General features: G+C 38.5%; 1 protein-coding gene across 2 annotated transcripts in view; it reads right to left on the reverse strand.

Annotated features, from left to right (window-relative positions):
- The window catches only part of FYB1 (FYN binding protein 1), a 47,752-nt gene that overhangs the window by 2,447 nt on the left and 18,864 nt on the right, over positions 1-26,441 (reverse strand). Inside the window, exons 3-18 of one of the 2 annotated variants that reach the window (XM_051643374.1) lie at positions 25,737-25,917; positions 23,675-23,724; positions 22,534-22,553; positions 21,708-21,754; positions 19,805-19,922; positions 18,203-18,359; positions 16,158-16,302; positions 13,280-13,308; positions 12,024-12,093; positions 11,339-11,479; positions 8,063-8,094; positions 6,912-6,981; positions 5,366-5,471; positions 4,891-5,053; positions 1,628-1,661; positions 99-130 (exon numbers count right to left, since the gene is read on the reverse strand). In XM_051643374.1, coding sequence (XP_051499334.1) covers positions 99-130; positions 1,628-1,661; positions 4,891-5,053; positions 5,366-5,471; positions 6,912-6,981; positions 8,063-8,094; positions 11,339-11,479; positions 12,024-12,093; positions 13,280-13,308; positions 16,158-16,302; positions 18,203-18,359; positions 19,805-19,922; positions 21,708-21,754; positions 22,534-22,553; positions 23,675-23,724; positions 25,737-25,917 — 1,395 coding nt within the window. The remainder of the gene's footprint in view (positions 1-98; positions 131-1,627; positions 1,662-4,890; positions 5,054-5,365; positions 5,472-6,911; positions 6,982-8,062; positions 8,095-11,338; positions 11,480-12,023; positions 12,094-13,279; positions 13,309-16,157; positions 16,303-18,202; positions 18,360-19,804; positions 19,923-21,707; positions 21,755-22,533; positions 22,554-23,674; positions 23,725-25,736; positions 25,918-26,441) is intronic. The other variant, XM_051643376.1, reaches the window with a different exon arrangement.

Raw genomic sequence — 26,441 nt, forward strand, 5'->3', positions numbered from 1 at the left:
TTCAAACATGTTAGAATTGTGTAGTCCTTCAACTCAAGGATAAAGTCATTTGTTGTAATTGAATATAGTTACTGTATTGTTTCAAATGTTCAACATACCATCACCGATGTCATCGTAAATCTCAGCATCACTGTGAGTTAAAACAAAGAAAAAAAAATAATGTATTAAAAAGACCTGAGATATATATGACTATTTCCATGCAAATAAAAATGGTGTAGCAGTATGGTGCATGCCTGTGATCAAGCAAATAATTTCCTAATTAGGAAAGTACAGCCTTTGTGGTAACCCAACAGTGTTGAGCAAGATGGTCAGTGGAGGTTAGAGCTGGATACATTTCTTTCTAACATGAAAGGATTGCTTTATTAAAACATTGGGGTGTTAATTAATTTTTAAAGTAGCTATTGTAAAAAACTCCTAGACGTAACAAGCTCATAGACTCTTAGGATGTCTACAGGAAAGCTAGAGGGGACTTTTTACAGTGGCATTGAGTGATGGGATAAAAGGTAATGGTTTTAAGCTGAAAAAGGGTGGATTTAGAGTGGATATTAGGAAGAAATTCCTTTCTATGAGGTGTGAGACACTGGAACAGGTTGTCCAGAGAATCTGTGGATGAACTCTACCTGGAAGTGTTCAAAGCCAGGTTGGATAGGGCTTGGAGCAACCTGGTCTAGTGGGAGGTGTCCCTGCCCATGCAGGAGGGTTGGATCTAGATGATCTTTAAGGTCCCTTCCAATCCAAACCACCCTGTGACTCTATGATATTTCCATAATAAAATGAAATACCTACTGATTTTTTAAAATGAAAACCAGAAAAGATGAGTAAAAAAAAATAAATCATTATGCCCTTGAAATTCTTACTTGTTTCTTTATTGGCAATGCCAAAATGATTTTGGAGGAGCAGCTTTTTAGATAATGAATATAGGTAATGTCTATAAATGATACATGTTCCATGAATAGGAATTTTCAGTGTCACTTAAATACATGAACAAGCCCTTGTACGCCAGTAAGGCTATTTATATATATATATATATATATATGTACAGATATACATATATACGTGTATGTGTGTATATATATATATATATGTTAAATGTATGTATAAGTGTTTGAAGTTCTAAAAGTGACATCTGATTTAATGTTTAAGGATCTAACATAAAGCTTGTTAAAGGAAATGGAAACGCTTTGTCTGATCAGAGTTTTGGGTTAGAACCTAAATGCTGATCTCCACACAATTATTTGAAACAACACTCAGACAAATATACTCAGTCCCAGTAAGACTGAAATAAAACTAACCTAAAGAAAAATTGGTCCTTATTTAATGGTATCAACACACTTAATCACATTAATGTGCAGGTCAGGAATAGATTCTAGTATCAAAAATGTTAATTTATGTAATTTTTCAAAGTTTAAACCAGAATTTATGGTTAAGCAATGAGGCATTGGGTCCTGTAAAATTTTCATCCTGGATGTATGTGACTAATTATTGAGAAATCTAAAATCCATAAAAATAACTCAATTTGGCTAGACTGACACACTAAAATTATACCATTTCACTTTTATTTAACAAACAGATTAGAACATAATTGAATGTTAAACCAATTTTTTTAAAAAGATCACTTTGTACTTACTTCTCCACTAAATTGCTTCTCAGAACGTAGCCATCTGTAAAATTGAAATATATGTGTATTTAAGTTAAATTTAAATATTCAGTTTTTCTGCTGCTAGCAGTAGTGAAATGCCATTTTTGTTTTAGGCAGAAAGACATAATAAATGTGTAACAATGTACAATGCATATATATTAAAGGAAAATTTTCCTATGTCCTATTTTGGTTTTAATTACTCTTATCTGTTTGTTTAGTATAATGTGGTGCCTTAGATAGCATATCAGAACACTACACTAGCTCCAAGACTAGTTAGATGTCTACTGTGCCAGTTACTTTACATATTCATAGAATGTAATTTGTCTTGTTTGATTGCAATAGCTTCCATTGCATACAAAACTAGTGCTGAAAGGAGAAAACTGTACTACAGGTTATGCAAGATTAGGTTTTCATTGTATATTTTAGTTTCCTGGTTGCATGAGAAGGGTGTGAAACAATAGGTATTAACACAAAATATTGTGCAGCTCACAAATTTTAACACAAAAATGGGGTATAATAACAACTACATAAAAATATTTAATAATGCCTTTCAAAATATATACATAATTTAATTATTATTAACTGTAATTATTTTAAAAAAATAACTGCATCATATTGATAAAAACTGTTTAGATTATGCAAATACCTTAGAAAAGCTACTCACTATTGAATTATTTTATTACTTTGTTGCATTACTAACGAAATCAGATACAACTACACATATTCTTCAATATATTTAATCTCTTGAAAAAAATTACTTGCTGTCTTTGGTAAAAGATACTACTGAAATACTTGTCAAGTAGTATAACAAATACAAGCAAAGAGAAAGCTGTAACGATAATTAGGTATTTGTAGGTAAACATTAGTATGTTGATACAAAATAAGGACAGTTCTAAAGGAGAAATGCAATTTTTTATTATATTTGAAATTGCTATATAAGTTTCCTTTTTTTATTCATTAGGAGGCTTAAATGGTCACACTACAATGACAGGGTTTTAGTAATTCATGCACAATTAATAATCGATACAATAAATACATCATCTTGACCTGAAAAGTTCCTTGAATTCTTCAGACTGCTATTGCTCCATGTACTTAAAGGAACCATTCCATAGTACAGAAAGTATCAGTTTTCTGCTAGTAGCTCTGGAGGCCATCCTTCAGTCCTGTCTGGCTGAATCCCCAGATCTTTCTGTTTACCTTTAGGAATAATTTCCTCCTTCACCTGGATTTTTCATTTCTGGTGCACAAGACATGAAAGTATTTTTCTTTTTTTTTAAATGCACCGTAATGTCCAGCTGAAGAACCTCATGTTTTGTGTTAAGCCTTTTTTACATCCAAGCTGTAATTTTATTCTAACTGAAGTTTTCCTTTTCAAGATCTCTAACTTTCCTAATAGGAGAAATTTTTTCCATGTAAATTACAGCCTAGAACTGTTCCCAAAAGCTGCTGAATTATCAGTCTTCAGCTGGCCAATGTTTTGATATATAAAAATGTCCTATGATTCTTATGTGGAATACTGGAAAAGTTATCTGACAAGACTAATATCCCAAATAGTCCTGCAAAGAGTAGTAAGTAACTGATTCTGATATACATAAGTAACTAATTCTGATATACATATTTTCTTCATAAAGAAACATTTGCATAATTCGTTTTAACTTGCTGTATTTCCACTTTTAAACGGTAGATATCAAATTTCAAATGCAAATAAGTTGTGTTTTTTCCAGAATATACAGTAGAAATTGCTATATCTAAAGTATTTTCTCTGTAAAGGCCATAATACATTTAAATACCTGAATTTGTAAAGTAAAATTCTGTCTTGTGCCTGAGCTGAAGGTTGCCAAAAAAAGTCATGAATTTCATGTGATAGCATTTTATTTTACACTAATCTACTTTACCTTCTGTTTAAGACTTAACTGAAGTCCATTTATGTCCTAATGTTCAAGCAAAATCTATGGAAGTTAACTGAAGGTTTTTGCGTATTTCAAAAGGTATGTCAGTCAGACCAAGGCAACAGTAAGAAGGTAAATGATTATCAGTTTCTTGTTTCACTTTTGAAAGTTAAAATAATTTCGTAACAATTTTAAAAAATGACAGCAGAATATGTTCCCAAGATCACCGACCCTTCCTTAAAAAGGTGGGAGGACATTATAATGTAATTTGTAATTTTGTTTAACTGCCAGTAGAGTAATGAAGCTATAGAAGTTCTTCATAAGTTAACAATCAAATGGAAGAATTCATGTGCAAAAAAATAACAAAATAATCTCTAATTTTGGATTTTCAGTCTATCTGGTCTTCAAAAAACTAAAATCATGCCTTCAAGACAAGACAAAATAGAGCAGCTAGAGCAAACAAGCAAAACTGTCACACACTTTACTAAAGTAGGATTCAAACTTTACTAATGAATGGGAAAATTGACAGAGATCTATTCAGAGGTTTTCAGGGAGGATGTTTTTATTTGTTTTGCTCTTCTGTGCATAGAAAAGCAGTAGCTCCTGTCACCCTCTGAAACGCTTTGAAGACTGTCTGTGGAAAACAGACTGCATGAACTACTTTCTACTTTGTCACCACCTTGGTTTAAAAAAATGCAGCACTGAAAGCTGCTCTTTGGGAAGTGGCTACACTAGTGCAATTGATATTTTGAAAAACATACATGTTATGCAAGAAATTCTTCCTCATCCTGTAGGCCTGCCAGGGAGAAGGCTATACTCCAGACCTTAACAGTTTCGTACAGAGGGGAAAAAAATAGAAGGAAAGTGATTGAATCCTCTCCAGATGTTTATAGCATTGGACTGTCTTCTACGTAAGTCAGAGGTAAAATGTAAAAGTGAGCAGAAGGATGGTGCTATTTGGAACACTGTCTGTTCCTACACAAAGTAAATTTTCATTGAGAGATTTGAAAAGTATAGTAACGGAAGCACATTAAGAAATTGAAACCAACAGTAGATGGTCCAGACTTCCTCAAAAAAGTGAGAACTGCTGCCAGTGCACAACCTGTCCAAGGGTTTCAAAGAACTGCTGAAAGGCCTCACACAGCTCCCAAAACAAGCAGGCATGCCAGTGAGGACACATGCCTTGGATCTTAAAACACAGTAATAACAACAATCTACGTCTTGTCAACCAGCAGGCAAGGAAAAAGACAAGTATCAGACTGTGCTTTAATATGACAGGGAAGAGGGTTTTTTACACTTCCTCCCTCACTCAGTGATTCTCAGATAACTTGATTTGTACTACAGCTTTTTAATAAAACTTACATTTTCCTTCTTCATTCCTGCACAGGACCTTGGTGTCATCTGTACTTTCTATAACTTCAAGAGTCTCCCCTGGTTTCACTTGCAGGTCTTTTGGTCCCCATCTTCTTTTGGTCAAATTCAGGACTGTGGTGGTGGAGTAAAGAACTTTAATTTCACCTTCAAACTGCAAAAAAAAAAACCCGAAGAGATACTGGTTAAAACCCATCAACTTAAAACTTACCATAGTATTTTGTTGGATCAATATATTCCCATTTATTAGTAAATTTTTGAAAATTAGGCAAATAATTGTCTACGTGGTTATGTTTGCCATTTGGATTTAGAAATGCTCACATCACTATTTTTACAAGGAGTAGTACTTGACCTTTCAAAGGCAAAGTAATTCAGTCTTTACAATTATGGGGATACAAAGTAGAGGGCACCATAAGGATATTTTGACCTCTGTATTTATATGAACAAAACTTCAAACAAAACTTACTTTAAACTTTTTTCTGAACTCTTTCTCTTCTCTTTCCATATTTTTACACTTTTGTGCATCGCTTTCATCTGATTTAACTTTTCCAAGGCATGCTGATTTTGATGTACTAAAACAAGAGGTTACAGATAAAACCAAAATTAGCAATACATCTGAGGCATTGTTAACCTTTCTGATAACTTTAGTGAAAATACATTCACGTGCCTTTAGTATGGTTTTGTTGTGCGACAAAAGAAGTATGGATGATACAATGCAGGTTTGATTAAAAAAAAAAATAAGGCTGTCTTTCCTACTTTTCTCTTTTAATGAGTTTTGATGTTAATATATTTATCACGTAAGTGAATATGGAGAATTATTCAAAAAAGTATTTAGCTGCTACAGCAATGAGAATTTTGCATCTACCAAAATAGTATAGGTAAATGATAGCTATCACTTTGTAATCTCTGGGCAAAGAGCAGTATTTGTGAAGTCTATGTCTCTGGGCAATACATTGCATAACACATCTCATCGTGGATGTAGCTGGAACATCTTAGCCTTTCATACAACAGCTAAGTTAGTCGTGTGTACCCATAGAAGACCTTGCTACACAAAGAAATCTGCATTACATGACCCATTTAAAGTTCTGTTGGTTTTACCATATCTTTGGTACTTTTGACTTGTGCCAATGAGCATGGAGGGGTTTCATGCTCTAACTGCCATTCCTGGTGTATTCCTTTACCTGGGAATTTAAAGTTAGACTACTTTTTGGTCCTTCTTGACCTCTGTAGGAGATGTGGATGACAGTTTTGCTGTTCATGAATCTATGTGTGTGTGTGAACTAGCCAAGATTTAGGTTAGGAGGGCCACATCTTTTCCTTTGGATATGCAGCTCAAGGAGGTGTCTCTGTTTTAATACCTCCAGACTAGATCATTGTAGGGGACCCTGTAGCTCCACTTGTGGAGTTAGTGACAATGGAATGTGACATGTAGTCGTTTTCACAGATATATCTGTGCTCAAAACACACCTGTGCTTCAGAGATGGCTGTTACTTCCTGGTCCAGGGAAAAAAAAGTTTTCCAAGTTGAACCTCCAGATGTGTTTCATACTTTTAAAGAGATACATCCTTTTCTCTTAAAACAGTAGAACAGCTGGGATCAAGTACTCATCCCAACAGTTCCTAAATTTTGATAGGAAGAGTACTACATGCAGAGAATCTACAATGAAGTCCTTTTGGTTCATTCATTCATTTCTACCTCTTGTCCATCAGGGACTGAATTTGTTGAAATTCAAAGCATGTTTATTTATTCTGTAGTCTAATTATTATTTCATCTGAAATGGAGCAGGAAGCATTCAACTGCCATTGTCAACAGTCAGGTTAGGGGCACTACAAAATTGGACAACACCAAATAAAGCAAACATTAGTAGCAATCTGCCTCTAATAAGTACTTTGAAAATGTTCCCTTGTGTAATACAGATTTCTAATCACAGAATCACAGAATGTTAAGAGTTGGAAGGGACCTCTAAAGATCATCGAGTCCAACCCCATGGAGTAATTCCCATCTTCACTTACTTGAGTTCAGGCAATGGAGGAGGGAAGTCTGAAGAATCTACATCATCATAAACGTCATTGTCTCCACACTCTGAAACAATTGTGTTAAAAAGAATCGAAAATTAGTATATGATCCTTGAGTAGCAAATACATTCTGTTACAATCTATGGTAGAGTAGCTACATTGACAGAAACTGTGGCAAGTATTTTAGCCATTTATCTATAATATCTATAGTCTATAGTAACTGCAGGTTCTCTGTTTTGCAGAGTGTACTGTGCAAAACAAACACCAGCCAATCTTTTCAGAATAAGACTCTTTATTAATAATAACAGGTATTCATTGATATTTTAATCTTCTTAAGCTGAAGCAAGTTTTAGCACATGTTGGCTAATGCAATAGGCTTTAATCTTCATTTTAATTAGTTCATTTCCCACTGTGTTGTGTCAAAGCATATTTTTTGGGTTTGATGTTAATGTACACTCAGGCACATCTATAGCCCTCTGGTCAATGCAACGTCACTTAGAAGTGGATATAAATCACATGTATGGTAGTTTCTAGGCCATCTTGCAATGCCAAAGCCGTGAAAAGAATTATTACCCAAAGGATATACTTTGAATCACATTCAGTATATTTGTAGAGAGAAAGCAAATATCCAATTCATCAAACCAATCACTAGAAAAATCATAGTAGGAGATAAAAGGTTTAGAACTCAGTTCAGGCAACAGCCTCTAAAATGAATATGAACTTGCTTTTTATTCCATCCCTGAGCTGATATTTATGAAAACACATTATCTTACAAAGATACTGCAAATTATAAAAATAACAAGCACAACTTTTTACTTTTGAAGTCTTGCTTTAGATATTTCTTTCCAAGTGTATCTATTCATAGTGAATGTCAAATAAAATGAACTAGTGGAAATTTCACATAGAAAAAGAATTACATCTTAAAAAAATATATATTAGATTGTTTTCTAGAGAACTTCTGATATATTTATATCTCCTTATCTGTAGCCAAATCAGTCACAGAAACTTGTTTGCTGGAACGGGGTAAACAATGGGAAATCTGATTTAATTAATTGGATTTATTTTTATGACTAGCATGATACAGGGTAATGTATACAGAAAAAGGATCAGGAGTCAATATGGAGACTGAACAATAGGTTCTTAATTACCTTTTCCAGACTGCTTTGTTGAGGAAGACATGCTGTAAAACAAACAGAATAAAATAAAATAAAAACAAAACCAAAACCTCATTAAGTATTTATTTGTATCATATTAATAGGCTTTTGCATAATTTAAATACTTTTTTAAATTTGCAACAGAAGGTGGAATGTTTGTGCACAAGGAGAAAAGGGGAGGCCAATGAGGCTGGCATCTTAGTGGGAGTCGACCAGGACAAAGACACTGATGAGACATCATTTCAACAACTAGGAGATGTCTCACATTCACTAGCCCTTGTTCTCATGGGTGATTTCAACTTATTGAGTGTCTGCTGGAAGTGTAACACAGCAGAGAGGGGCAGTACAGGAGGTTTCTGGAGTGTGTGGATGACAACTTCCTCCTGCAGCTGGCCAGTGAGCCTACCAGGGGTAGTGCCCCACTGGACCTGCTGTTTAAGAACAGAGAAGAGCTGGTGGCAGATGTGGTGGCAGGAGGTCATCTTGGGCACAGCAACCATGATATGACAGAATTTTCAATATGTGAAGTTTGGAGGGTTGTCAGCAAATCCTCTACCTTGGACTTCCAGAAGGCTGGCTTTGCTCTCTTCAGGACACTGATTCAGAGAGTCTCTTGGGAAGCAGCCCTCAAAAACAAAGGAGCCAGGAAGACTGGGTGTATTTTAAGAATGCAGTTACAAAGGCTCCGGAGCAGGGGCAGGCTGTGCTGAAAAAGGAGCCAGCCAGTAAGAAGACTGGCCTGGTTGGGCAAGGAGCCTTCATAGGAACTCAGGAAAGAATAAAAGAGTGCATCAACTTTGGAAAAAGGGGCAAGTGAATCAGGAAACATTTAAGGATATTGTAAGGTCTGTAGAAAGAGAATCAGAGATGTGAAAGCTCAGCTAGAACTTGGTCTGGCCATCTCAGTTAAGGATGATAAAAAGTGCTTTCACGAGTAGAATAATAACAAAAGGAGGGCCAGGGAAAATCTCCATTCCTTATTTGATGAAAGAGGGAACATAGTCACAAAAGACAAGGAAAAGGCTGAGGTACTTAACATATTCTGTGCCTCAGGCTTTAACAAAAACACTGGTTATCCTCAGGGCAACTGGGCTCCTGAGCAGGTAGACAGGGATGGGGAGCAGAATCCCCCTCCTGTAATCCAGGAGGAAGTAGTTAGTGACCTGCTGTGCCTCTCAGATCCTAACAAGTCAATGGGACTGACAGGATTCATCCTAGGTGCTGAGGGAGCTAGCAGAACTACTGGATAAGCTGTTCTCCATCATTTATCACTGGTCCTGGCTAACTGGGGAGGTCTCAGATGACTGGAGTCTGGCCAGTGTGATGCCCATCCACAAGAAGGGCCAGAAGGAGGATCCAGAGAAATATAGGCCTGTCAGCCTGACCTCAGTGCTTGGCAAGATTATGGAGCAGATCATCTTAAATGTCATCAAGCAGCATGTACAAGACAGCTAGGGAATCAGGCCCAGTCAACATGGATTTAGGAAAAGAAGGTCCTGCCTGACCAATTTCATCTCCTTCTATGGCTGGGTGACCCACCTAGTGGATGGGGGGAAGTCTGTCTGTGTGGTCTAGACTTCAGCAAAGCTTTTGACACAGTCTCCCACAGCATCTTCCTGGAAAAGCTGGAAGCTCATGGCTTGGACAAGTGCACCCTTCATTGGGTCAGAAACTGGTTGGATGACCAGGCCGCGTGTGATGGTGAATGGAGCTGCATCCAGCTGGAGTCCAGTGACCAGAGGTGTCCCCAGGGATCAGTGCTGGGCCCAGTCCTATTCAACACCTTTATTGATGACCCAGATGTGAGGATTGAGTCCACTCTCAGCAGGTTCACAGATGACACCAAGCTGGGGGGGAGTGTCGATCTGCTGGAGGGCAGGACGAAGCTGCAGAGGGACCTGGACAGGCTGGGTCTATGGGCTGAGGCCAATGGCATGAAATTCAACAAGGCCAAGTGCAGGGTCCTGCACTTTGGCCACAATAACCCCAGGCAGAGCTACAGGCTGGGGGAAGAGTGGCTGGAGAGCAGCCCTGCAGAGAGGGAGCTGGGAGTGCTGGTTGACAACCGGTTGAACATGAGCCAGCAGTGTGCCCAGGTGGCCTGGAAGGCCAATGGCATCCTGGCTTGTATCAGGAATAGTGTGGCCAGCAGGAGTAGGGATGTGATTCTCTCCCTGTAGTCAGCACTGGTGAGGCCTCACCTTGAGTCCTGTGTGCAGTTCTGGGCCCCTCACTGCAAGAAGGAGCTGGAGGAGGTCCAGAGGAGAGCAACGAGGCTGGGGAAAGGTCTAGAGGGAAGGTCTTACGAGAATTGGCTGAGGGAGCTGGGGTAGTGTAGCCTGAAGAAGAGAAGTTTCAGGGGGGACCTTATCACTCTCTACAATCATCTGAAGGGAGGTTGTAGTCAGGTGTGGGTCGGGCTCTTTTTCCAGGCAACTAGTGACAGGATGAGAGGGCATGGCCTGAAGCTGCTCCAGGGGAGGTTTAGGCTGGATAAAGGGAAAGGTGATTAGACATTGGAATGGACTGCCCAGGGAAGTGGTAGAGTCACCAATCCTGGAGGTGTTTAAGGAAAGACTGGATGTGGCGCTTAGTGCCATGGTTGAGCTGATGTGGTGTTGTTAGGTTATTGTCTGGACTTGATGTTCTCAGAAGTCCTTTTCTGCCTCAATATTTCTGTGATTCTGTGATTCTGTCAGCATGTGATTTCCAGACATTCTGAAGCTTCGTTGACACCAACAACACTCATGGACTAAAGTGTATCAAGGTAAACTGATTCAGAACTGAATTAGAGAAGGGGGTAAAAGTATCGTTAGCTGATATAACATCTAGGCAAGATGGGAAGAAGACAACCTTTGCATTTTTCTGCTTGGCATATTATTCCTAAAAAATTGGATTAATGGGACTAGATTTCCAGTTGATCTCAGCTGCATTGTACTGATGAGCAAAGTACATTTTAAATGAGGATACAGCAAACTTGTGTCAGCAGAGTGGCACAGAAATGATGGATTATTATGGTGCTTTTCACCAAAAGGAATTTTTGGTATATTTTAATTATCAGACTTATGCAACAAATACAGCTTGTTAGGAGAGTTATTACATTATGCAGGTGAAAAGAAAAGAGATCAGTGTTTTTACAGAAAGGTATCATCCTGAGCTGCAATTTGATGCATGATTCATTAAGCTGCTATAAGACCATGTTAGTAGCATGTGATCAGTGCTTTTTTGGAATTAGTTAATGTAAATTGTGATTTCCTGGCAGACTCTTACAACAAATTTCCATTATCTTCTGCCCCATAGACTTTGGTGTTTTTTTCTCGTACACTTTTCTTTGTGTCATTTTTGGCCTTTAGCCTCTTCAAGATTCCCCAGGACCAGATACCATTCTTCTCTTCATCCTGTGATATAGACCTTGGGAGTATGCATGCAATTATCACAATGTAAAATGTAACATTCTTTTTTAAAGGTCCAGTTTAAATTCTCCATTGATACACATACTTGTCATTAATGCATCAATGTAAATACCACAAGGTGAGGACACATACCTAAATGCTTAATACTAAAATGCTAAACTAGAAATAGTGTGTTAGGTAAGTTGTAGATATTCAGTTGTATTTGTAGGTATAGAAATTTATCTAGTGTCTTACTGTTTTCATCTTGTTTCTCGGCAAGCAAACATTTTCGTTTGTTATTTTCCTTTCAAAGTTATTTTGTCTAGATGGGCATTTGGGGTTTTTCATGATTGCAGCTGCTTTTGGAGAACAAAACTTTTCCAAAAGACCAAAGAAACCTTATTTTGGCATCATGACCCTATCCTGATTTATACTCACTTGCTGAACATCCTAATACTAAATAACTACTATGCTTAAATAAAAAATACAAAAACGTAAAAAACTAAGACTAATTAAAACACTCTGTAAAAATAAGCAAATTATTTAAATTATATAAAACTTACCCAGTTACAGTATCTTCATCATCAATCCCATCATAAATTTCTTGATCAGAAGGAGGAGGTGGGAACTTATCTTTAACAGTTAAAACAGTGAAACATTTATTAATATTTAATGCTGCTGAATAGGGTCTTCATTACTGACCTCCTAAATGTGTCAGATGTGTGTGTGTTTGTGCAAAATCCTTGCAAATGGAATCTCACTCTAAACCAGCACAGCCTACTTATTAAAACAGTGTTTTAGACTTATCCCAGTGGGGAATGCCATCCACAGCATTTAAATGTGGCACTGCCAATCACAAGAGCATGAATACTAAAACCAAATGCATTTACTCTGTATTTTATGAAATTCCCAACAGCTGACTTTGGCCCAGTTGTTGCAATGACTCATGACTTCCAAATATTTTGAAGTAGATATCAGGCCAGCACCCTCAGCAAGTGACATCTTGTGTACATCCACAGGAGCCAGAGGCAAATGCACTGTAAACTCCCCATTTTGGTCTCAGCTGTGACTTTTGAGCCCCACCTCCTTCAGTGCAGAGGTGGCTCAGTTTCCATGTACAGTACTAGCTGCTGGTCAGAGCAGTCACTGAAATCTGCACTTAGCTGGCAGCAGCCTCATTCAGAGCTGCCAGGGGATGCTTCTGCCATGACTAGTATCTAAACTCTAAGTTGAGAAGATGAGCTGTGCTCTTGTGATCAGCATAGAATGCTACATACATATGTGCTAGTAAATGGGAAGCTGCATTTGAACGTGTATTCTTGACAGCGTGAAACTGCAAGCAGTCATGCTGGTAAGGAATCCAAAGTACTGCTGAAATGGAAGTTCCCCTTAACTCTGTCAGCAAAATGCAGCTTTATTTGGTTGTGTTACTGGCTATTTCAGAACTGGATTTCTCTTGCACAAAACCTCTTGGCCATGTTAATATTTTGCCAATTATATCTGTGATGTTTTGTGGGATGATTTACCTTCACATACAAAAAAAAACAAAAAAAAACAAAAAAGAGGTTAAAACTAGTTTTGTCATGGACTGGCATACCTCACATTCATGGTAGCTGAAGACGAAACAACCTTTTCACTCACATTTCAATAGGTGAAGAGAAAGTTAATTTGGTCACTATACCTCCTTGTTCATTGCCTGTTATCTACCACTTAGCATTCTTATAGATAATTACTGCATTATTTGGAAGCTACAGAGGTCTGGATTTGAAGGTAAGAAACACAGCAACAACTCTCCCCAAAAGGTACAGGTAGAACTTACTTCCTTCTCCACTTTGACCGCCACTCTGGCTGGAAAAGCAAACAAGAGATGTTTTAGAGATGTTTTGTTCTTTTAAAAAAGAAAACACCATGATCACACATCACTTTTGTAGTTATTAGTTCTAAACCTTTTGGCTTTGGCATTATTTTACATTGTCAGCTGAGCATTACAAATTCTGTGCTGCAAGCACAGGCTCATGATGCTCTGCCTGAGCACCAGCTCAGGTACAAGCTTGTGAGTTCTGTATGGGCAATAACTAAATGTGCTGGTTCTTTTTTTCTCTGTTTTCATCACACTTACACTGATTTATTACAGTCAGACATTGGTTGGATTCTCACTAATGCTAACAAAAATACACCACCTAATTAATAAATTAACTAGCTCTTAGGAGAGGTTAACTTTTAGTAGATTCAGGTAAAGTGATGAAAATTACTCAGGTTTGTGGGGTTTTTTTCCCTTGGAAATAATTAATCACAAATCAGAAAAGAGTTTTTAAAATACCATTCACACTAATTCAAAGGGTTATGAAAGAGACAGTTACCAAGATCAACTTTAGTTAATGCTTAAAAAGGACAGCAAAGCTGTGAAGCAAATTCTATCTTCAATAAACCCACGTAAATATTTCAAGCCAATGAAGGTCCACATTTTTTATACAAGCATAATGTCAGATCCCAATTCTTAGTAATTGTTAACAACTGCTAGTAAGTTCCAATAAAGTGTCATTTTCAAGGAAATACAAAGTGATATCTACAACTGTAATTATTTACTTATAATGTATTTTATATTCCTGTTGATATCTTTTAACTAAAGCACAAAATAAGACCTAGGAGCATATTATAATTCATGTTGGAAGGGATCTCAAGAAGGTAAAACTTGATGGAAATACACTGAACACTAGAAAGTGCATCTGCACTCTTTAGATTTACCCCTTATAAGTGGATTTTCTTGAGATTAAATGGTAAAAAAAATTAATTTATTCTCAACTAGCTTTCATTGGGTGATGCTTCAAACCTCTACCTGTATGTTTCTAACATTTCAAGGATTCCATATTAGCTGATTGTTCTAACAGTAGCTGAAAAAAATCTGATAGTTTTACAGTAGCTGAGATTATTTCCATGTGAGAACTTTACTTAAATCTATACATCAAAACAAGATACTTGTTAAACTCTGTGCCAAGAAATCTTGAAATACAACTGCCCTACTCACTTATTAATTTTGGAATATTAAACATACTACCCATAATGAGATACTACTCTCTTATCAAGAAGTTTTTTTTAGTATAGCATTCTCATGGTAGTTTCAAAACATGTTGATGTATGTCAAACCTTCCAACAATTTGTGCTCATGTTCTGAACAAAATGATATTAATCACTAGAGAAGACAAAAATATCAACAAATAATTAAAAAAATTTAACAAATCTGTGCCATTCATCCTTTGAAGTTCCTTACACTGCTATTTTAATATGCAACAGTGTAAGTATTATGTTTTGCTTTTGAATTCAGTAATTTTCTAAATTCCTTGCACTGAGGTGGTTAATTGTAAAGCTTGCTGTAGTGGAAAGCATTGGCCAAAGATACTTCTGAAATGAAGTACCTAATGCTCAGATTACCTAAAAACTAGACCAACTAAAGCAACTATTCTGGCTAGGTTATGATGCTATGAGACAAATGTGCAGGGAGGAAAAACAATACTGAGCAAACTGGAAAAATATCAGATGCAAAACTATATTGTTTGCTTGCAGATCACCAGCCTGAAGGTAGAACTTTTGAAGGGCTGTTCCTGGAGCTCAGGGGGATGCTCTAGCAACTAAGGATCAGCTGTGTCCAACAGCCAGCCAGCTGCATTCTCTCTTTTTAAAGCCAGGTTTCTAAGTTAAGCTGCTGGGAAGCAGTAAAAGCAGGTGTAATGACTAAGTGCTTCAGGATGGTTGTACTACACAGTGAAATCCTCTACACCCATATGCAGATTACTTATTGGAATCCCAGGCTATGTGCTTCTGCAAATCAGGACATGTAATGGAGAACGAGCACTGGGTTGTTTCGTCACATGACGGGAACAGACTTTTATGTGAGATCAGGTAACAGAGGGTATAACAGTCATGGTGGGTCATGTGTTAGTCTTGGCTTTTGTCACAAAATCACTAGGGTATTTCCCTGTCAGCAAGTTTGATACACCACTGGTGGTGGAACTTCTGTAGCTGCAGGTCTACTTGACGAAAAAATATTGAATTAGAGAGTCTGCAACATAGCACTGCATTGCATGTACGTGTGAGAAGCTTCTGATGGAGTCAAAAAAGTATGGCTCAAACCCACCTCATGGGATTTTATAAACCTTATATTCAGGAGTAAACACATTAGCCGCATTCTTTTTTGAAAGGCCATCCTAGTCATGCTTCCACAAGTCCCTTCTCTTGAAAAAGAAAGAGGTAGTAAAGCCTCTAAGTAGGCTATTTGATAGCAGTGAGGGTTATCAGGAATTCCCCAGTGCAGCATTGTTTCCATTGCTTTTATTCTTGCAAGTCAGAAAAGGCAGTATGTGTCTTCTACAGACAGAACAAGAGGAAAAGGAAGGAAGAGAATTGCACTTCCTGCAGGTGATCTATAATCCTGCATGTTTTGCATTTTGTTCTCTTTTGGAATACAATGCTGCAGGTCCTCTTCCAATAGTATGGATTTCTCCTGAATGAGTGCTTACAGATGCTGGATTCCAGAATCCAGTCTTGTTCCTCTGACTACTTCAGTTTCAATAGGTCAGTGCCATGTTCTGATATTAATTGTTCTTTTGTGGCAAGAGTCTGCTTTCTTGTTGTAAAACTTCTCCTATCTATGCTGACTGGGGTGACACATTGGTTTCTTTTCATGCATTCCTTTTACATACCTGGTAATACTGTCTTGCTCTCCAACATCATCATACACTTCTTGGTCACTCTCTGAGTGTTTCACAGCAGCTCTGGTAGATGGTTGTTGCTTTCTTCTTAAAGAATCATAATCAATCTCCACTATAGTTGTTTTGATGTATCCATCTAAGTGAAGGAAACCATGTAATTAGGCAGAGATTTTTAAAGGAAAAGGGATTAGTTAACAAAAAGTCCTGAGTTAGGTATTGAATTGTTGTGTATGATTTCTGAAAACTTTCAGACAACCATCTGATTTCAAGCAGCCTCAGCTTCAGTCTCTATCTGCCAACACAAATACAAATCTCAGATCTGTGTGGTGTCAAGTCAACATCACCTACATTTGCTTCTCAGCTACAGCAAAAGAATTTTCTGTGCACACTGAAGGAATCATGGGGCAAGCTCCCTTTCACACCTAAGAAAGGAAAGAGATTCAGAATTTTGCCTCCACTGAGGGGAATTTTAGAGAGTGTGAATGGATTTTCTCTGGTGAAAAATTCTCATGCATTTCTTGAAAATGGAAAATCCTCCACACAATTAGTTCTGAGTGAATCCAGTTTTCCACAAGTTTTCCCTCAAATTTTTAACACATTGATTTTTTTCTTTTATTTACATGATCAAAACTGATTTTTGTCTGTTGTTTGATCTTCCTCACTGGTTTGTGAACATTGAAGGCTGAAGCACTGGTGAAATAAGTTGGGCTGTACTGCTAACACTTGTCAATGAGAAGCCTTGTACAGCTTGCAGTTTTGCTGAGGCAAGAATCGGTTTATGAAAAGTAAAGTAATGAAGGGTAAATTAATGAATTGACTGCACATGCTCAAGAAAATATCATCCTCCCAACCCTCACCAAGATTGTTTTTCCTATCTACAAAATGATCCATGTAAAAGACTTGATTACAAAACTTCAAAGTATCACAGAAAATCTGATCTTGGAAGTTACCTCCTGAGATCATCTTTGCCAATCCTCCTGCCCAAGCAGGAACCACTAGAGAAGGTTACCCAGGACCATGTCCTATCAGATTTTGAAGATCTCCATGGATGGAGACTCCACTACCTCTTTGGGCAACGTCTTCCCTTGCTTGGCCACCCTCACAGTAAAAAAGTGCTTCCTGATGTTCTGATAGAATGTTATGTGTTTCAGTCTGGGCCTGTTACCTCTTTCATTGTGACTGGGCACCACTCGAAAGAGCCTGGCTTCACCTCCTTTACATCCTCCTATCAGAACAATTATAAGATCTTCCCTGAGCCTTCCCTTAACCAGGCTGAACAATCCCAGCTCTCTCAGCTTCTTCTCATATAAGACATGCTCCAGTTCTTCAGTGTCTTTTTACATCCACTGCTACAAAGTTTTCAGTTGGTATTGTCCAGCTCTACAGGGCTGAACAGTCATACCCAATTTATTGTCATATTAATCTCCTTAAAAATCAATAAAGTGCTTTTAATAATTTTCCTTAATTTTATGGATCAGTCTCTTAATGTCTTTGCTATATCTCGGGAGCCAGATCATCAATCCCTTATTACACTCATAGATCCACTGATGATATACAATTAGAGAAACATCTTGATTTTCAGATCAAATAAATTGTAGAAAACAGAAACTTTTCATAGGAATAGGAACATGACAAACAATTAAAATAGGACTGTATATTCTCTGCTTCTATTTTGGGAACTCCCACGTTATTTCTAAAACAAAGACATGAAAAAATGCAATCCTTGTTACTTGCATGGAGCCAAGTTCAAATGCTAGTTGAAGGCAGAAATGGAATTACCTCTCAATAGGTCCATGAAGAACCCAGGGTATTCTTCCTAACTTAGTCCAGGGCCTGCATATGTTACATTATGTTGTACGATAACTTCCTGCTATGAACTAAGCCTCTCATGCCAGTTAAGGACAGAAGGGTGAATTGTGGTAATTGTTTACTTTGGTGGCAGTGACTCAGCCTTGATAAGACTACTCGTTGTTGTAATGCTCACGTTTGCTACCATACAGTGAAAACATCAAGAACAGAGAAGAAACAGAACTCACAACATCCTTTTATCCTGCCCAGCCACTTTCCTTCTGGGTTGTCTGTGAGGCGAATTATTTCAATTTCATCCCCCTGTTTGACAGTCAACTCATTCTTCCCTCCCTTGCAGTCAACACGAGCTCGTGCCTGATGAAGAACTTGGATGGGTCCTGTTAACTGCAGAGAAGAAGCAATAAAATAAATCACAAATGTGGAAAAATTGAGTTATTTCCCAAAATATTCAGATAAAATAGAGAATAGTTTTAATTATTATTATTCATTTAATTGACATTCACAATAGTTTAGGAAAACAAACAGAAAAATGTACTCCTCTATGTTCATTAACATAAATAAGTCTACCACATAATACCTGTGTTTACAATTCTGCTCTGTAAATGATCTTACAAGTACTCACAAGAGATGATCACACTGTTTACTGGAATTCAGGATTCTCTTTGTGAGTTCCTTAATATAGGTTATGGAGAAACTACTCTGGGTTTTAGCATCTATGGCTTTAGGACATATGTGATCTTACAGAGGAGGCATGTGGCTGCTGACAATTATGGACTAGATCAGGAATATCTATTCTGTACAGGTAACAAATAAATGGGAAAGAAAATATGCACTAAAATATATTTTTTGCATTTAAGAATAATTACATAATTTAATGGTTGCAAGGGAGCATCAGTGCACTAAAACCTGCACTTAACAGGACTGGTCTGAAAAATTACCTCGGGGCCTGACAAAGGCCAGCTAACCCACTATTATTACCTATTAGTATTTTCTTTTGATATTTGTCCTCAACTCACGCCAGTCCCTCCACGGCAGATCAAGGCCATAATGGGAGAGAGTCACTGTGGCTTTACTGTTTACAGAGTGTAACAGGAAGAAAAACAAAGCTGCCCACTATGTACAATGATACTGGAAGAAACACAGTGAAGCCCTGTGAACAGGCATTAATTAACACAAAATGACTGGTAGATCTGTAAACTGTGGTAGCATGTTGACCACCATGTACAACTGATAGACCTGTCTCATCATATAGCCCCTACCTTTTGAAAGTGATGGTAGCTGCCCATTTACAAGTGCCCTATTCCCTTCCCTGTTTAGGCTGGAAGTTCCTTTAGATCCCTTCAGACCAAGGTAGGGGTAATGTGTTATAATGGTGAAATCTGTTAAAGGCTGGGTACTGTTTTATCTGACTCCAGTGAAGCAAAAACACTAAGTATATGGGATTGAACTCCCACTTTTATTAAAGACTTTTGATGCTATTCTAGTGGCATAAATGCCTTTTGAACAGAAAAGTGAAAGGAATTTTTTTAAAGGCTTTTTTACATAGAAATAATGTGAAAAGGGAGAGGGGATTTAAAAAATAAACCCAAGACCTATATAAGCCCTGAAAATATGTCTTCCACTCAGTACAGAACCTGAAGTAAAGTACATGCCAAAAATAAAAGGGCAGCTTAAATCTTTATTAAGAATTTATCCAGGTTCTTGAACTACTTACCATAACAAGTAGTTTTGTAGCCAGCTGAACAGTGTATTTAGAACTCGAGAATGCTAAATAATGTTTCTTATATGTCTTTGGACAGATTAAAAACAACAAAAAAAACCACACTTACTTTGAACTTCTTCCTTATTTCCTGCTCTTTCTTTTCTTTCTCTTTTTGCTCCTTCTTCTCATGGTCCGTTTTTCTCTTTTCTCCCTTGTACTGTTTCTTCTCTTTTCGCCTTGATGATCTGAAAGTGCAGTGCCAGGACTGAATGCAGCAGTGAAGCAGATCTCACTAGAGCATTCTTACCCAAGGCTAACAGAGACTTTCATGTGATGGAAAAAGGCTTCTTACAGTAAAATCCAAGCTAAAGACTCTCAAGATTCTAAACCGTATTGTGGCTGCAACAGATAGAGTAAGCAGGCCTTTCTCTTATGTTACAAATAGGATTTTAATTGTCTGTCCTTAAGAGTACAGTACACCAGAAAAGGTTTTCTGCAGGTAAGAGACTGGCTCTACATTTGCACATACAAGCACCTCTCAGCTAATTTTGGCAAGCAAGCTTGGAAACTAGTAGCAGTCTAGGTGTTGTGGCAGTGGCTGTAGCTGTTAAATCTTTACCCAGGCCATCAGACGCTGCCTGAGCTACTACCAGTGGTCTGCAGTTTTAAATCTAACTGCAACCTATTCCAGGAGCCTCCACAAATGATATTCGGTCCTCTACACTTCAACATAAATGTGCCTGTCACACTAAGGTTTGTTGCCTGCTGTGTTTCGTGTAGAGGATGGTGCTGAGATCTGGGATCTGGGATGTAATTGGGACTACAGCTAGAGTTATGCCATTTGCTGTCAACAGTCTGGTTGGAAGAGCCATGCTTTACAAATCCTATGGAGCTGATGGAATGCGAGTCCCTCCTCTTCACTTTTCAGTACGTTTGCTGAACTGATACAGAATCACAGAATCACGGAATCTTAGGGGTTGGAAGAGACCTTGAAAGATCATCTAGTCCAACCCCCCTGTCAGAGCAGGATCAGCTAGAGCACATCACACAGGAACATGTTCAGGCGGGTTTTGAATGTCTCCAGAGAAGGAGACTCCACAACCTCTCTGGGCAGCCTGTTCCAGTGCTCTGTCACTCTCACAGGAAAGAAGTTTTTTCTGATGTTTGTAAGCATTTATCAGGTCACCCCTCAGTCTCCTCTTCTCCAAGCTAAAGAGATCCAGCTCCCTAAGCTTTTCCTCATAAGGGAGATGTTCCACTCCCTTAATCATATGCTCAAATTATAATATATATATCTATAAAGATGGAATAAGGATCACGGAATGAGGATCATGTTGTTGGTTATATAGTTTTTGAATTATCTGTTTTCAAAGGGAATTCAACATTATTTTTTTTTCTGAACATCATTCTACATCTGAAAGAAGGTATTTTTGTGTAGGAACTTTAGGCTGTTACTTATTCCAAAGGAATCAGGCCTTTCCTTTGGCTATTTTCATACTGTGAATCCTATATAATTAGACACTATTAGAGCAAGACACTTCTGAAAGTGAAGGGCTGAATGGCAGAAGAAGGACCAGAGCTCACATTCTGGCTCTGTAGCTATGCTACAGAACTGTAAATCCCGCTTCTCATAGGAGTTCTAAGTACATTGATCTAAAATGCAAGGAAAACAGCCACAACAAAAGCTCTGTCTGAGACCGTATTACCTAGAGGTTGTACTTGTTTTTCCTCATAGGCTGTAATTCCAAACAGTGATTCACACATACTCCAAAGATCAGAAATCAGACTTCCTGATCTAGATCACAGTAACCACATGGTATTACTGCAGGATTTTTTCCAGCCCATGGCACAGCAGGTCTAGGTAGGAAAGAACCTGTGAACAACCTGGCATTCTCTAGGTGAAATGGATGAACACAATCATGCCTGGCAGAAATTGCAGCGGAAACACATTTTTGTGCAGGATGAAATACCTTTGACGGCAAGGTTTTACTCATAAAGATACAATAGGCTATAGAGTTTAAAATTACTACCTCATGTCACTTATGTCTTCATACATCTCTCCCTCACTTTCTTGGCCCTATAAGAAAAAATCAGTTTTCAAGGGCTTAGATACATTTGGAAAGGCATGAAGAAAATAGACCTGGTATATAAGCTTCATACAAACTGTATAAAAATGTTTACAGCAAAATGTAAATATAAAACAATTTAATCTTCCCAAACTAAGTTACTGTGTTATTCAAAACCACTATTTTTTTTCTTCTTGCTTTCTTTTTATGATCCCACAACTATATTGTCCCAAAATGTTACAATGGCACTAGCACATTGCTTAATCCAAAGTGGATGTTTTACTTGCAGTGTTAGTCCTATATTGATGATTGCACTGCCATGATGAAAGCACCAGTGTTAGCAGTAGTTAAACTGGAATTCTAGGGATCTAAACAGGACTCAGATTAGGACCCTAGAGACTGTTTTAATCCTAATACAGCCAGCTACTTACAGATACAATACAAACCTATGTTTAACTGAAGAAAGTGCTTTATTACTAGAATAGAACCGAGCCCTTATTTTGGGGAAGTTTCAGTGAAATGAAATGTCAGTGGAAATAGAAGGGGTGGGGTTTTTTGTATTGTTTTAAATAAATTTTTTGTGTCTAGCCAGCTTTAGTGATTAGTTCCAGTTTGCTCTGCTTACCCAAGTTTTATTTCTGTCCTTCATAATAAAAAAAATGCTTCTACAATTTACTGTCAATGTACCAGATTAATTTTACAATTAATTTTCTAATGCATTGAAGGGATTTTAGTAAATTCATAAGTTCATGTTAAATAGGCTAGGTTTACCCTGGAGAATAACACTTACCCCCTCCGTATTTCCATGACCTATATGATAAGAAATAAAGACATGGGTGTTATTTTTTTTGCTGTACAGAAAACAATTCATTCTACTATTAACTATTTACAAACTGAGTGATAAGAGTGATATTTACTAGAAATACATGCAGGCTTCTGGCTTTTAATGAAGGTATGAATGCAAAAATCAGAGCCTTTTTTTCAGCTTGCTTTTGCAGCACAAGGTAAACAAGAAATGTCTACAAAATGCCTGTTTTTCTATGTGTTTGTTAAAGTGGAATATCTGTTTTAAAGATTCTTTTTTGACGTTGATGAACACGTCTACGGCATTTGTTTACAAGAACGCTTATTTATACAAGAAAGTAGTTGTTAAAAACCTACAAGTCCAATCAGACCTCAAAGAACTTGCTTGCACCAGCCCAACAGCTGAATGAGGCCAAAAGCTCTTTTCCCAAGCCAGCATCTACCCTTGGCTGCATGACAAGAAACTGAATCTTCTGCTTCTTCCTTACTCTGCAGGTAGTTAGGTAAGAAAAGTGTTTGGGCTCAGTTTCAGCCCACATTGCTGCACAGCAGGGATGGCTAGCACACTAAACAGTGCGTACTGTGCCTGGCACAAACCAAGTCCTCTTGAGGAGAGATCAGAAGGCAGACTGAAATTCTTTGTATCACAATCTGCTTCTCTGGCTGCTCCTGGTACAACATAGCAACTCACTGCCTCTTGTTAAAGGCAGACCACAAAGAGACATTAAAAACACAGTCAACAATTTATTTATTTTTTTTAAATCGAGTATAAAACAATGCTTGCTTCACCAGAGCACAGAACTTCAACACTGAAAGAGCAGCATTCATTTTGGTTCAGATTTTAAAACCTAATAATTTACCATCCCAGCATATTTCTAAAGAAAACATGATTTAAAAAAAAAAAAAAAAAAAGGGGGAGAGAAGAAAGGTATTTAAAGCAGGTCCTCAGTCTGTCATATTAACTATGGAACAGTTATGAGACAAACATCTTCACCCATACAACTGCCAAACCAGCATAATAAGTTACACAAGTCACTCATTAATACAATATGCTTCTGCGTATCTTATAAATGCAATATGCTGATAGCTTTCTTTAATTGCCATTAATTAAAACATATGCAACTTACCTTGTGAAACAAATTCAACATCATCATAACTTTCTTCATTGTCTGGAATTCTGTAAATATGAAAAAGTGGACATGTGAAACCTATGAAGATGGTTTTTTGATTGCATTTTCATTCACTGTTGTTCTGGTTCTTTTTTCAGCTGTTTTACACAGCAGCTGGACAGCCTATTGAGCCTCATATTCTACTTAGGCACCCATGAGATATTGCCTAAATTACTTTTCCCAACTGCGACTTGGTTTTTCTCATGGGGACACCTTGATCCAGAGTGAAAAAAAGAAAAAAAGAGCCAAAGGTTCTCAGATACCATGGAGACAAGTGTGGTATGAAGAATACAATAGGCAGATGGGCTGACTGAATGGTAAGTACCTGTTGGGCTTCTTAACCATCCTCGCAGGTGCAGGATTATTGCACAATGCACAAGCAGAGTGCCAGACTTTCGCCCAGTGTTAAATATAGGTGTAAGATTTGCTCATTGACTCTAAGTCTAAAGTCTAAACAAGGTATAAGGTTAGGTCAGGTAAAAGGCCTCTGCTGTTAGATTCAAAAGTGCTGTCAAACTGAGAGACGCAAGAGATTGAGACTGTAACTAATAACATCAGGGAATTTTAACTTTATAATACCTTATACTACTTAAAAGAAAACTGGGGCTGACAGTCATGAAGAGTCATAACCAAAGGACTTGAAAGCAGAAAGTGATCTTTTAGGATTGGCTTGCTGGAGAAAGCACTGAAACAGGGGGGAAGGAAAACAGGGTGAAGTACGGAGGTGAATATGGCAGGTCCCTGGAGCCCGAGAGGACACCCTTGGCTCCCAGGCACTCGGCAGCGGTGCCCAGCAGAGCCGCTCCGTGCGGCGGTGGCCGCGGGGGAGCCCCGGGGCGGCCCGGGGGACCCTCCTCCCCCCGCAGCGCCCCGCAGCGCCCGGCTGGCGGGGTCACGCCGGCAGTACCGCAGCACAGGGCGTCAGGGTGCTGACACACAGCTCTCGTCACGCCTCACATGTTCTCCCTGCCTGGCGTGTGCTGCTCTGCGCAGCCAGAGAGCAGCGCCGTGTTCAGGCTCAGCTTGTTTTCGCGCAGTTTTGGCACCGGACTGAAGCGCTTTTAACTCTTTGTGGTTGGGAGGTGTTGCAGCTCTTCAAAGAAGGGTAAAGAAAGGAGCCCCATATGCGACAGAGGCTTCGGAGTGTTATCACAACAGGTCATGATGCAGCTCCTGGCACAGTTGCTCAACCAGCTCAGTATCTCTGGCTTGAAAAGCTGCTTCCTCAGCGATTGACTGATAGGCCTGGTGCTCCTAGCCCTCTTCCCCCAGAAAAATGCAGGGGAAAGCTACAGTCACTGATACAACTGATTTTCTACCATGGTATGCAGTCTTTTAATCCTGTTGGATTAAAAACCCCAGCCGGGTGTCTGTTCCCTGTCCCGTCCCCTTACCCACAAGGCAGAAAAAAATGTTGCTGTAGGGTTTAAGCTAACAAAAACTCATTCCTAACAGGCCACGGACAGGGTTGGACAAGGAGAGTGGTGTGGGACCTCACTGCCTCAGAAACTTGGAACACCTGCAGCCTTAATCTGCTGCTGCATTGAGCAAATAGGCAGAAAAAAATCACAGAATCACAGAATGGTAGGGGTTGGAAGGGACCTCTGAAGATCATTGAGTCCAACCTTCCTGCCAGAACAGGACCAAAAAACTAGGGCAGGTCACTCAGAAAGGCATCCATACAGGTCTTGAAAGTCTCCAGAGAAGGAGACTCCACAACCTCTCTGGGGAGCCTGTTTCAGTGCTCTGTAAACTTCACAGTAAAGTTCTTCCTCATGTTGAGGTGGAACTTCCTGTACTCCAGTTTGAACCCATTGCCCCTCGTCCTATCACAGGACACAAGTGAAAAGAGCTTGTCCCTGCCTTCTTGATGTATTTATAGACATTAATTAGATCCCCCCTCAGTCTTCTCCTCTCTAGACTGAAAAGCCCCTTCCTTGTAAGGCAGGTGTTCCAGTCCCTTAATCATCCTTGTAAACTAGGCAAAAGAAGAAAAAAGTTGGCATTTATGTTCACTTACACTGTTTCAGAGCTGGGCTTGATGTTTCTGGGAGGCAGGCTGGGAGCTGCTGGCCACTGCAGAGATGGGTGAGAGGCTGGTGGAGGAGGTGGCAACTGTGTAGCTGGGTGCGGTGGGTGAACAGGTTGTGAAAGTCCTGCTGAAGAAGGTGCTGTCTGTTTCACACCTTCAGAGTCAGGGTCTGAGAAAAAGCAGAAAAGGCTGATTTATCAAGCAAACAGCTGAGGAAGGAACCTCAATATTTGCATGAAATATTAGGATAAAATATCAGTACTGCACACACCCCAGAGCAAATACATTTTATTTAACCTGCTTCTTAGAATTACTTGGTGCCTTATCTTACCAGAGAAGAGAGGCTTTGCCTAGAGGAATGCACTGTGTATAGAAGGCTTTGCAAATTATTTTGCCAAGACATTAACAAGACAAAAAAAAAAAAAAGTATCAGTTCATTGTGTATATAAGCTCTTGTACTTTAAAACAAAATTATCATTTAATTCTGCAATTTACTTTTCAAAGTAAATTCCAGACCAGCTGCAGAGTTTCACATGTGCACTGATACAGTGTTACTGGAGTTTTCCTTGCTCAGAGGCAGAGTGTCAAGGGATGGAAAGATATCATGGCATTGATTAAGAGGTGTACAGGTTTCTGTACATCTTCAACTATGTTTGTAACGTAAGTTGTAAAAGTCTGAACTTAATTTTCCAG

Source organism: Apus apus, chromosome Z, assembly GCF_020740795.1.
Source record: "Apus apus isolate bApuApu2 chromosome Z, bApuApu2.pri.cur, whole genome shotgun sequence".
Taxonomy (NCBI): domain Eukaryota; kingdom Metazoa; phylum Chordata; class Aves; order Apodiformes; family Apodidae; genus Apus; species Apus apus.